At 53.2% G+C, this 12,773-nt stretch overlaps 1 protein-coding gene across 3 annotated transcripts in view; it reads right to left on the bottom strand.

Annotated features, from left to right (window-relative positions):
* LOC149339339 (uncharacterized) overlaps positions 1–11,244 on the bottom strand; it is a 51,780-nt gene extending 40,536 nt beyond the window's left edge. For all 3 annotated transcript variants that reach the window (XM_089548079.1, XM_089548080.1, XM_089548081.1), the window contains exons 1-2: positions 10,793–11,244; positions 396–758 (exon numbers count right to left, since the gene is read on the bottom strand). In XM_089548079.1, the coding sequence (XP_089404205.1) occupies positions 396–758; positions 10,793–11,130 (701 nt within the window). In that variant the 5' untranslated portion in view covers positions 11,131–11,244. The remainder of the gene's footprint in view (positions 1–395; positions 759–10,792) is intronic.
* Between the last annotated feature and the right edge of the window lie 1,529 nt (positions 11,245–12,773).

The raw sequence follows: 12,773 nt of genomic DNA, 5'->3' as shown, positions 1-12,773 counted from the left end.
ACACAGGTGAGCAATGCTTAAACATCAGTAAAGACATGAAACTTCAAAGCTGTTATTGTTAAGAGTTTAAAATATCAGACATGAAGCTGTCTGCTGCGAGCAACCACCTCAATTGCTAGACTCCCAAAGACTTGATTCCTCACTCATTTATCATCCAGTATCACGGTCAATCAGATTATGTCCACTAAAAAAATGCCTCTCTTAGTTATCTGCACTTAGCCAAGTTCTGCACGAGCTATTATCAGCAGTTCACAGGAAGCTGACTTTAGGTCCAATGATTAAGTTTCGGGGGTACAGCAGCATTAAGTATACTTCGTGCACGAGTGGAACTACACTTGAAAGAGCCTATGTGTGACAAAGTAACATGCCGCGTGTAAAGATGAAACTTTGCATACCCCCTTGCACCGTGCCCCATGCCGACGTAGAGATTCGTCGCCATGACCAGGAAGACAGGTGTCAGCACGGCGACCAGGAAGCCGAGCACGTCGGGTGCGCAATGCGGCTGCCTTGCCAACCTCCTCCAGTCGGCCACGTCATCGTCCCGTGGCGGCTGCTCGCTGCCTATGCACTTCAGCGCCGAGGAGACCGCCTCCTCGGAGCGGGGACCGGTGCCGCCGTCGTTGTCGTCGTTGTCCCCGTCACTGATTAAGATGCGTATATCCTCGAGGATCCAGTACGGCAGCAGGCTGTTCTCTTCACCGGTGGTGCCGCTACTCGCCAAGGGCCCTAGGGATCCTATATTGGGCCGTTCCCGGCTCCTGTAAACGTGACGAACATGTTATGATGTGCATGGAGCGTGTCAACAGACCGCGCTGAATCAAAATTAATACAGAGAAGAGACCTATGTGCTTTGAGGTAAAAATGAGCTGAATAACTGTCAGGGCCGGGCCGCACAGCTGTGCCTTACAGAAATATCGTTTATTGGCAGAGCTTGCCGAGCTCTAAAAACCAGGAAAGCTTTGCTGCAGATCTCGGAATGCTGACAGTCCCCTGCTTCCTTTGAAAGATGTTGATGACCGGCGCTTGCAATTGCAGTCAGATTGAGCGGCCGCCGCCCAGCCACCTCAGGGCCTGATTTGAGTTTCGGCAAATAGCTGACAGAGCGTAATTATTATTCCACGCGTATCACCTACATGTCATTCTCGTATGCATGGATGAACGAATTTGAAAGCCGCAGCGTGCAGCTTTCACAATGCCAAATAGTCCTACTAATCACCAGCTGACCTGTCTGTCGTCAAGCGTGTATAGGCCAGCTAGTAACAGCCGGCGCCGCCACTTCAGCGAACGCAGTTTTTGGGACCCGCGTCTAAGCTACAGTTACAGCCGGCGCCGCCTTTTAGCGGACGCGGTTTTTCAGACGCGCGTCAGTTCTTTCAATCTTTCCTCTCACATCTCTCATCTCATCTCTGTCTGCACGTGGCAGCGATTGTGGCTCAGCTCGGGCCAGTGGAAAGGTCCGCGTAGTTTCCTTTTCATCCGTAACAGACACTGCGGGGGGGGGGGGGGTTATTAAGGCGGAAGCCTTTAATGTCTCATCGTTGTAAGCAGCAGTTGTCGACAGAAAATGTCACGTTTTTCAGTTGGTGGAAACGGTCGTGACGTCACAGTGCGCGAATTTCAAACAGGGCCAATTGTACTTTGACTTGTAACCATGCAACCAATTGAAGCGATCGTATAGTGATGCTCCAATTAAGTGGGACTGAGCTGAGTTAAGTGCTTAATTACCCAATTAGCCCAATTTGCTTTACATGTCAGGCCATATAAATAAATAAAACCGATTAAGAAATTAGTCGAACTCAGGAATCGAACCCCGGTCTTCGGCGTGAGAGACGAGCATGCTATCCACTGCGCCATGCCAGCTCGACGGTTTGGAATGAACAAAGGCGCGTCTAGTGAATACGATGTCTTCACTCACTCTCATCCTCCTCCATTCCCTTCCCGCGAGGTTTAGGTGTCCACCGACAAATGAGAGACAGATACATTTCCTTTCCTCAAAAACCAATTTACTGACGAGCGAGGCGTAGAACCGAATGGGCAATGGCGTTCTATGGACTCCTTGGCAGCGTTGCAAGATGCTGTCGCGTTCCACTCTTAGGGGCATCAGTGACCACACTTTAGGTCAAAAAAGTGCCCCCCTGAATTTTGTGAGACAGTTACTGCGTAATTTCCTTTCCTCAAATACAATTTTCATTTTCTTCATTACGGCTCCTCTTTATCTATCTTCTTTCACTCCCACTTCCTCCCTTCCTCTACGGTGCGGTTCAGGTGTCCACCGAGATGAGAGAGAATTACTGCGCCATTTCCTTTCCTCAAAAAGCGTTGCGTTCAAAGGGCAAGGCATCGCGCTGAACGGGTGGTGTTCCGTGGACTCCCTGGCAGCGCTACAACGCGCTGTCGCGTTCCACTCCTAAAGGCGAAGCTTAAGCGTCATTAATTAGCAGTTAATTAGTATTCAGACATTAATCAGTAATTAACCATTAATTAGTGATTTTTCATCACTTAGTAATTAGTACTCAATTATATGTGACGCCACCGGTGCCACAGAAACAGCGAAGGTGGTGCGGAAAACGCTTCCGCCTCTACCCACTTTAGACTGTCAAAGTGCCTCCTGTTTGTTACAGCCGGCGTCGTCGCTTCGGCGGACGCGGTTGCTGCGACGCGCGTCAGTTGTATCGCTCTTTCCTATCTGCACGCGGCAGTGTTTGTGGCTCAGCTCTATCCAGTAGGCAGGCCCGTGCAATTTCCTTTTCATCCTTCTGTCCGTCACAACAGCAACATCGACATCGCAGCCATATACAGCAAAAATCGGTCACCGGGACGAGTTGTTCGACTCACCATTGGAGGCAGCGGACTGCAGAGAGCGTCACGAAGCCGCGTTGGCTGAGAAGTCGTGAAAGCAGGCTAGTGTAGATGATGAAGCCGACGAAGAATGGTACGTGTACGTTTGGAGAAGCAGCGGCGCAGGAAACAAGAGTAACTCAAGCGGAAAATGGCAACGGATGCTGGCAGTCTCCGCGTCGTCACCGGCCACTGGTTCGATTGCCTTTCGCTTCGTATTGCCACGTGCCTAACGCGCCGCGCGGCCTCCGCGCTGAGTCGAAAAAGAAGACGAAGCGGCAGTGGCTCTCGTGGCGCGCTGTTCTGTTCTGTGTCGTGGAAGCTGGCTCCATAATTAAAAGAAGGCTCCCACTCTTGGGTTCTTCTCGACGTCTACCTTCACGGCTCCTCTGGTCGTGACACTGGTGGAGGTGCGGCCGATGCTCCCTACTCCTGAGGACGACTCGACACGCCCGCCTCTTGTGACCACCCCTGTCCATCGTGCCAGCCGGAGGATCCGAGGCTTGTCCCCCGAGGCCCTCCCTTTTGTCGGTGAGCCCTCGACTACCCCTACGCTCATGGCGGCGCCAATACCCGCCCTGCCTCCGACTGTTCCTGCAGCCAGCCCTACCTATCTCACTCTTCAGACCCCACGAACGCCTAAGCCCTTTCACGGTGACCTGTTTGAAGATGCAGAAGATTGGTTGGCGCACTACGAACGGGTTGCGACCTTCAACTGCTGGGACGCCGCTACAAAACTGCGTAACGTGTACTTTAGCCTTGAGGACTCTGCACGTACCTGGTTCGAAAACCGTGAGGCTACTTTCTCGACGTGGCAGGACTTTCGACGTCAGCTCCTGAGTACGTACGCCAACAGCGACCGCCGGGAGAGCGCGGAGCGTACCCTGTCCTCTAGAATTCAGCTTCCCAATGAGGGTGTTGCCATGTACGTCGAGGATGTGACGCGTCTTTGCCATCGCGCCGATCCGGCCATGCCTGAAGAAAAAAAGCTGCGGCACCTCATGCGCGGCGTGAAAGACCAGCTCTTTTCCGGCCTCGTGCGGAACCCGCCCAACACCGTCGCGGAGTTTCTGGCCGAGGCCGTCCACATGGAGAAATTGCTGCAGCAGAGATCGCAACAGTACGCCCGGCAACTGCGTCCGTCGTCGACACTGTCAACGTTGGACCGATTCGACCATGATCCCAGGACGAATCCGGACTCCCTTCGCGAACTCATCCGTTCAGTGGTCCGCGAGGAGCTGCAGCACCTTCAAGGAACCTTTGCCCCTCGCGTCGATTCCGTCACCAGCGTCATCCGCGAGGAAGTCCGACAGGCACTCAGGGCACAAGACGCTGCAGCTGTGCCGGCGCCGCAACCGACCCCATACGATCCCGCGCCGTACCCGACTCCTGTCCAGCCAGTCACGTACGCGGACGTCGTGCGCCGCGCGGCCCCATCTCCTGGGCCTTCGCCTTACACCGCACCATTGGTCGCGGTGCACTCTGCCCAGCCGACTCCTTACTGGGCGGATAGGCGCCAGGCACCGCGGAAGACTGACCTCTGGCGCACTCCGGATCAACGCCCACTGTGGTCAGGCCGGCCATCTCTACCGGCGGTGCCCCTATCGCGAAATGGGACTACGCGGTTTTCCTGTCGACAGCCCCCGTCCACGCCCTGGAGAGCGCCCTCAAGACATCGCCGAGTATGTCACCCGCCAGCGTAGTTCACCATCTCCTCAGCGCCGCGAGTCGCGATCGCCCTCTCCACGCCGGTCTTCACCCTCTGGGTCCCGTTTCGCCTCGGGACAACGTGGTTCCTCGAGCCCTCGTCGGGAAAACTAGCTCCGGCGGCCTTTGGAGGCGAGGCCGCCGAACGCCGTTCCGACGCAAAGCTTCCACCGCCGCAGCAACTGAATCGCCCCGACGTCGCACGCCGCATCGCTGCACAGTTTTCCCCGACGCGCCTTTCGTATCGCCGCGATGCCGCAACCCCAATCGCCGACCCGCTTCCGCCGCCGCACCGACCCAATCGCCCCGACGCCGAACGCCGCATCGCCGAAGAGTTTCCCCCAACGCGCCGCTTGAATCGCTCCGACAGCGCAACCCCAGTCGCCGACCAGGTTCCGCCGCCGCACCGACTGAATCCTCCACAACAGCCATCGACGGGCCGTGCTGAAGGCAGGGTCTCTTTGGATATCCCTGTTCTCGTCGACACAAAGGAGGTCAGCGCGTTGGTTGATACGGGCGCAGATTACTCTATCCTTAGCGGACGGCTTGCGACGGCTCAAGACATCGCCGAGTATGTCACCCGCCAGCGTAGTTCACCATCTCCTCAGCGCCGCGAGTCGCGATCGCCCTCTCCACGCCGGTCTTCACCCTCTGGGTCCCGTTTCGCCTCGGGACAACGTGGTTCCTCGAGCCCTCGTCGGGAAAACTAGCTCCGGCGGCCTTTGGAGGCGAGGCCGCCGAACGCCGTTCCGACGCAAAGCTTCCACCGCCGCAGCAACTGAATCGCCCCGACGTCGCACGCCGCATCGCTGCACAGTTTTCCCCGACGCGCCTTTCGTATCGCCGCGATGCCGCAACCCCAATCGCCGACCCGCTTCCGCCGCCGCACCGACCCAATCGCCCCGACGCCGAACGCCGCATCGCCGAAGAGTTTCCCCCAACGCGCCGCTTGAATCGCTCCGACAGCGCAACCCCAGTCGCCGACCAGGTTCCGCCGCCGCACCGACTGAATCCTCCACAACAGCCATCGACGGGCCGTGCTGAAGGCAGGGTCTCTTTGGATATCCCTGTTCTCGTCGACACAAAGGAGGTCAGCGCGTTGGTTGATACGGGCGCAGATTACTCTATCCTTAGCGGACGGCTTGCGACGGCCCTGAAAAAAGTGACGACACCCTGGGACGGTCCCGACATACGCACGGCAGGCGGACATCTTGTCGCACCACTCGGCATGTGTGCGGCCCGGGTTACGGTTCGAGGCTGCACATTCGTTGCCACTTTTCTCGTTCTCCGCGAATGTTCTCGCGATGTCATCCTTGGCATCGACTTTCTTCGCGAGCACGGTGCGATCATAGACCTCCCGAACCGCTTGGTGACGTTTTCTACCGCAACGGCCACAGAAGAGCCTGCGCATCAGGGTTCTCGGTCCGCCCTGCGAGTCGCCGACGATAACGTTACGGTGCCACCACGTGCCAGCATTCTCACGAGAGTTACCTGCGACGAGCCACACAGGGGACTCCGGGTTGTCGAGCCTAATGTCTCCCTCGTACTCACTAAGGGGGTTGCGGTGGCACGGGGCCTTGGATCCTTTCATGACGGTTGTACAGAGGTCCTTGTCACCAACTTCTGCAACGAACATCGACATCTGTTCCGTGGCACAGCCATCGCTTACGTCGACCATGTTCAGGAAGTGGCCGAATGCTTTGCTTGTGCGGAGGACACACCTGGAGCTGACGCCGAAGCGGTCACCAGCGTAGACATAAATCCTGGCCTTCCACCCACTGAAAAGAGGCAACTCCAGGACCTCTTGCGGGAGTTTGGTGCGTGTTTCATGTCGTCGTCCAAAGTGTGCCAAACGTCGATAGTTAAACACCGCATTATCACGCATGAAGGAGCCCGACCAATCCATCAGCAGCCCTATCGTGTGTCCCCTCGTGAGCGAGATGCTATTCAAACACAGGTCGAAGAGATGCTCACAGACGGCGTCATCCAACCGTCAAGCAGTCCGTGGTCGTCTCCTGTCGTCCTCGTGAAAAAGAAAGACGGGACACTACGGTTCTGCGTCGACTACAGGAAGCTGAACAGTGTGACCAAGAAAGACGTGTACCCGCTCCCGCGTATCGACGACTCCCTCGACCGACTTCGTCAAGCCAAGTACTTCTCTTCGGTCGACCTCAGAAGTGGTTATTGGCAGATAGAAGTTGATGAAAGGGACCGTGAGAAAACCGCCTTCATTACACCAGACGGGCTGTATGAATTTCGCGTCCTCCCATTCGGGCTCTGCTGTGCTCCTGCCACGTTCCAAAGAATGATGGACACCGTTCTCACCGGTTTGAAGTGGCAGACCTGTCTTGTTTATCTTGACGATGTCATCATTTTTTCCGCAACGTTCACGGAACATCTGCACCGCCTCAGGACTGTCCTCAAAGCCGTTCGATCCGCCAACCTCTCCCTCAAACCAGAAAAATGCCACTTTGGGTTCACCGAATTGAAGTTCCTCGGGCACGTCATTAGTGCTGACGGAATCCGCGCTGACCCAGAGAAGCTTGCTGCCGTTGCTGCCTTTCCGGTCCCCTCCCACAAAAAAGCAGTCCGACGTTTTCTGGGCCTGTGCTCCTATTATCGCCGCTTCATTAGAAACTTCGCCCAGCTCGCCAGCCCTCTGACGCTCCTAACCCGTGATGACACGTCATTTTCCTGGGGCAACGAACAACAGAGTGCCTTCGACGAGTTACGACGCCTACTCCAATCACCGCCCATCCTGGCACATTTCGACGAAGATGCCGATACGGAGGTGCACACGGATGCGAGCAACGTCGGTCTTGGCGCCGTTCTAGTTCAGCGGCAAAACGGTGTCGACAAAGTAATTGCCTACGCCAGCCGCGCACTGTCGCGTGCTGAGTTGAACTACTCTACCACGGAAAAAGAATGTTTAGCGGTAGTCTGGGCCGCCGCCAAGTTCCGCCCATACCTCTATGGCAGACCGTTTCGTATCGTCACCGACCACCACTCGCTGTGCTGGCTGAAAAATTTAAAGGACCCTTGCGGCCGCCTAGCACGTTGGGCATTACGCCTGCAGGAATTCGATTTCACCGTCACCTACAAGTCAGGCCGGAAACACACCGACGCTGATACCTTGTCACGCGCTCCCGTCGAACCTCCTCCGCAAGACACCACCGACGATGATAGCTTCCTTGGAGCGGTCAGCACATCTGAGCTCGTTTCCAGACAGCGTGCCGACGCCGAGCTCCGTCTGCTCATCGAACATCTCGAAGGTGGGTGCCCTGAAATACCACGAAACCTAGCTCGTGGACTATCGTCGTTCTGCCTGCGGAGAGGGGTGCTTTATAAAAAGAACTTTACTTCAAGTCCGACAACTTACCTACTCGTCATACCGTCTGATCTGCGGGATGAAGTCCTCCTTGCCTGCCATGATGAACCGACTGCCGGCCACCTTGGAGTTACCCGCACCTTATCCCGAATCCGGCAGAACTATTACTGGCCCAACCTAACTTCAAGTGTCAGGCATTATGTCCGGACATGCCGGCAATGCCAGCGGCGGAAAAAACCCGCGCTCAAGCCTCCTGGACTGCTTCAGTGCATCGAGCCGCCACAAATACCATTCGACAAAGTCGGCATGGACCTTCTGGGGCCATTTCCTCTCTCGTCGTCCGGCCACAAGTGGATCGTAGTCGCCACAGACTACTTGACCCGCTACGCTGAAACGAAGGCCCTTGCGCGAGGTACTGCCGCCGAAGTTGCCCACTTCTTTATGCACGACATCGTGCTTAGACACGGCGCCCCATCGGCCATCATTACTGACCGAGGCAAGGCGTTTACAGCCCGACTCCTACGTGACATCTTAGAGCTTAGCCATACTGCTCTTCGACCAACAACAGCGTATCATCCCCAAACCAATGGTCTAACGGAACGGCTCAACAAAACATTGGCGGACATGATCTCGATGTACGTCGACGTTGAACACAAAACCTGGGATGAGGTCTTGCCGTACGTCACCTTCGCCTATAATACCGCGACGCAGGAAACCACCCAGTTCACCCCGTTCCGTCTCGTGTATGGCAGAGAGGTATAACCTGGCTCAGCCGAGATGAGCCACACAATTTTGCGTTCCGCCTGGATAGAACGCGGCCGCCGCGTCTAATGAAAATTGGTTTTAAGGAAAGAAAATGACACAGTGAGTGTCCCACATCTCGGCAGACAGCCGCACCGCACCGCAAGGGAAGGAAGGGGGTAAAAGAAGAAATGAAGAAAGAGGTGCCGTACCCAAGATCTCCGGAAGTATTTCGACCACCTAGGAATCTAATGGTCACTGACCGCACGCAGGGCATAAAAGTGGGTTCTTCGTAGAACGCCGGTGCATTTTCATGCGTTGAACAGAACGGTTTGGTTTGGTTTATGGGGTTTAACGTCCCGAAGCAGCTCAGGCTATGAGGGACGCCGTAGTGAAGGACTCCGGGAATTTCGGCCTCCTGTGGTTTTAAGGCGGAAGCCTTTAATGTCTCATAGTTGTAAGCAACAGTTGTCGACAGAAATGTCACGCTTTTCAATTGGTCGAAACGGTCGTGACGTCACAGTGCGCGAATTTCAAACGGGGCCAATTGCACTTCGCTAGTAACCATGCAGACAATTGAAAGATCGTATAGTGATGCTCCAAGTTAGTGGAACTGAGCTTAGTTAATTGCTTAAAAACCCCTTTACCCTAATTTTCTAATCAGGCCATATGAATAAATAAAACCGAGTACGAAATTGGTCGAGCACGGGAATCGAACCCCGGTCTTCGGCGTGTGAGACGAGCATGCTATCCACTCCGCCATGCCAGCTCAATGGTTTGGAATGAATAAAGGCGCGTCTAGTGAATACAGTGTCTTCGCTCACTCTCATCCTCCTTCCTTCCCTTCCGGCGAGGTTTAGGTGTCCACCGAGTGAGACACAGATACATTTCCTTGCCTCAAAAACCAATTTACCGACAAAGGAGGCGAGGCGTAGAACCGAATGGGCGATGGCGTTCTATGGACTCTCTCCCTCTCTCTCCCTCTCTCTCTCTCTCACTGGCAGCGTTGCAAGACGCTGTCGCGTTCTACTCTTAGAGGCGAAGCTTAACATCTTAACCACATATCAGTGACCAGCCGCCGCGGTGGCTCAGTGGTTATGGTGCTCGGCTGCTGACCCGAAAGACGCGGGTTCGATCCCGGCCGCGGCGGTCGAATTTCTTTGGAGGAGAAATTCTAGAGGCCCGTGTACTGTGCGGTCAGTGCACGTTAAAGAACCCCAGGTGGTCGAAATATCCGGAGCTCTCCACTACGGCGTCTCTCATAGCCTTAGTCGCTTTGGGACGTTAAACCCCATAAAACCAAACATATCAGTGACCACACTATAGGTAAAAAAAGTGCCCCCCCCTGAATTTTTACGGGTGTCCACCGATATAAGTGAGAGTTACTGCTCAATTTCGTATACAAATACAATTTTCATTTTCTTCATTACGGGCCCTCTTTGTATTCTTTCACTCCCACTTCCTCCATACCTGTACGGTGCGGTTCAGGTGTCGACCGAGATGACAGAGAATTACTGCGCCATTTCCTTTCCTCAAAAAGCGTTGCGTCCGAACGGCGTGGTGGCGTTCCGTGGACTCCCTGGCAGCGCTACAGCACGCTGTCGCATTTCACTCCTAAAGGCGAAACTTAAGCGTCAATAATTAGCAGTTAATTAGTATTCAGGCATTAATCAGTAAATAACCATTAATTAGTGATTTTTTATCAGTTCGTAATTAGTACTCAATTATATGTGACGCCACCAGTGCTACAGAAGCAGCGAAAGTGGTGCGGAAAACGCTTTCGCCTCTACGCACTTTAGGCAGTCAAAGTGCCCCTGAATTTTTTAACGTCCGCTGACATCGTACAGTACACAGGCCTCTGGAATTTCGCCTCCATAGAAATTCCACCGCCATGGCCGGGATAGAACCCGCGTCTTTCGGATCAGCATTCGAGGGTGTTGAACAGAACGCTGGTTGTGTTCAATGCAACGCCCGGTGGCAGCCAAAACTCCCGGCCGCCCATCGTAATAAAACATTAATACTAGAACGCCCTGTCGCACAGAGCCAAAGCTCCCGGCCGGGCATGGTAATATAACACTGAAACCAGCGTTGTGGTCCTATATCACAAGGATTATCGCTCTACAATGGGTTCAACAGCGTTGAACCCCTGTGCTTTTTTGTCCCTTGGACTCAACGTACCTTGACGGGGACTTGTCGCTGGAGCTCTCCCTCTCTGATGGTGTTGACGAGATGCTCTTCTCTGCCTTCCGCCTATCGGCGGTCTCTCTGGTGGCAGGTCCAGTGGCCAACACCAGGTCCTGCCACACCTGTTCCTGCCGGTACGGTGGGGACAGGTCCGCTGGAGGTGGCAATTGTGGCTGGTCCATCTGGAACCCCAGGAACTTCATGGAGAGCCTGATAGGCAGGCCACAGAAGTCCGGCATCTTCCAGATGACTGGTGGGGCCTTCCACCATGGCGGCTGCTGTGTGGGGAGGTCTCGTTGAGGCGAGTTTCGCGATGAGCTAGGGAGCAACATCGGCAGAACTGGCTGGGTCGAGAAGGACGCCAGTAGGAATGAACGAACGAAGCTCTTCAGCGTTCAGAGACTAGTGCCTATTGGCCGGTGCAGCGCGTGCCCACAAACGCGACTGTGCCGATCCTTTGTTTCCGCCGTTGATGATGATAGTGCTGCTCCGCAGTCCGCGCTTCCATCTAGCGGTGGTTCTATTTTCAATATTCAATAGCGTGTAAAATATTTATGAATCTCAGCAGTAATCTAACCGTAGCGGCGATTTAGAATTTGTGATGCAAACGAAATGATGATTCGTAGATCTGCGAGAAATGAATAATAATAGTAACAATTGGTTATTGAGGAATGGAGATGGCGCAGTATCAGTTTCACATTTCGGTGCACACCTGAAACGCGTCATAAGGGAAGGGAGGACCAGGTAACAGCAGATTTGTTGAAGTACGGAGGAGAGATTCTGCAAGAAAAACTAACTGCCCTGTATATGCAATGCCTTGTGAGCTCTAGCGTACCGAGTGCTTGGAAGGACGCTAACATTATCTTTATTCATAAGAAAGGAGTCTTCAAGGACTTGAAGAATTACAGACCGATCTGATTACTGTTCGTTGCCTAGAAGATATTTACTAAGGTAATCGCTAATGTGGTCAGGACAACCATAGACTTCAATCAACCAAATGATCAAGAATGCTTTCGTAAAAGATACTCGACAATAGTCCATACTGACGCTATCAATCAGGTCACAAAGAAATGCGCAGAATATAAGCAACCGTTATATATAGCTCATTGATTACGGGAGAGCATTTGACTGAGTGGAAACCTCAGCGGTTATGCAAGCATTGCGGAATGAGGGTGTAGAAGAGTGTTAGGAGAAAATATTGCAAGATATTTATAATGATTGCACCGCTACCATAGTCCTCCATAAAGTCAGCAATCAAATTTCAATAAGGAAAGGTATCGTGCAGGGTGACACGATCTCGCCAATGCTATTCACCACCTGTTTACGGGAGATATTCCGAGGCCTGATATGGCAACAGTGGGGGGTAAGAGTTAATGGAGAGTACCTACGTAATCTGCGATTCGCTCATTACATTGCCTTGCTATGTCACTCAGGACATGAACTGCAAGACAAGAATGTATATGCAGCGCGTTCGAAACTGTCTAAAGTGCGTAGAGGCGAGTGTTTTCCGCACCACTTTGCCTATGTAACACTGGTGACGTCACCACTGGAATACGTCGCACATAATTGATGGCGAAGTAATGGCAAATTACTAATTATTGACTAATTACTGATTAATGACTAAAAAATTCAGGGGGCACTTTGGCTCTCTAAAGTGCTGCAAGGCGAAAGCGTTTCCTGGCCACTGTTTGTTTTTGTTTACTTTTTTATTTTTCATATTTTGTTCTTTATTTATTTTTTGCTCCTTTTCTTAATTTATGGTTTTTTATTTTTATTTTCACATCTTATTTTGATTTTGTTTTTATTTTTGTTTTTTTCTGTTTCCTTTTCTTGACGTTACTGCTTTTATTTTATTTATGAAGCCCATGCATTCACTAGATGCGCCTTTATTCATGCTGGAACCTTGAGCCTATTAAGCAGTGAGCGAACAAATCTGCCGACGCTTCTGTCGACACTCCTGCCGACGCGTCTGCTA

This window comes from Amblyomma mixtum, chromosome 6, assembly GCF_055824585.1.
Source record: "Amblyomma mixtum isolate Tamu chromosome 6, ASM5582458v1, whole genome shotgun sequence".
Lineage (NCBI taxonomy): Eukaryota > Metazoa > Arthropoda > Arachnida > Ixodida > Ixodidae > Amblyomma > Amblyomma mixtum.
Note: the sequence above shows the minus strand (reverse complement) of the source record. Positions and strands in the feature narration are given on the sequence as shown.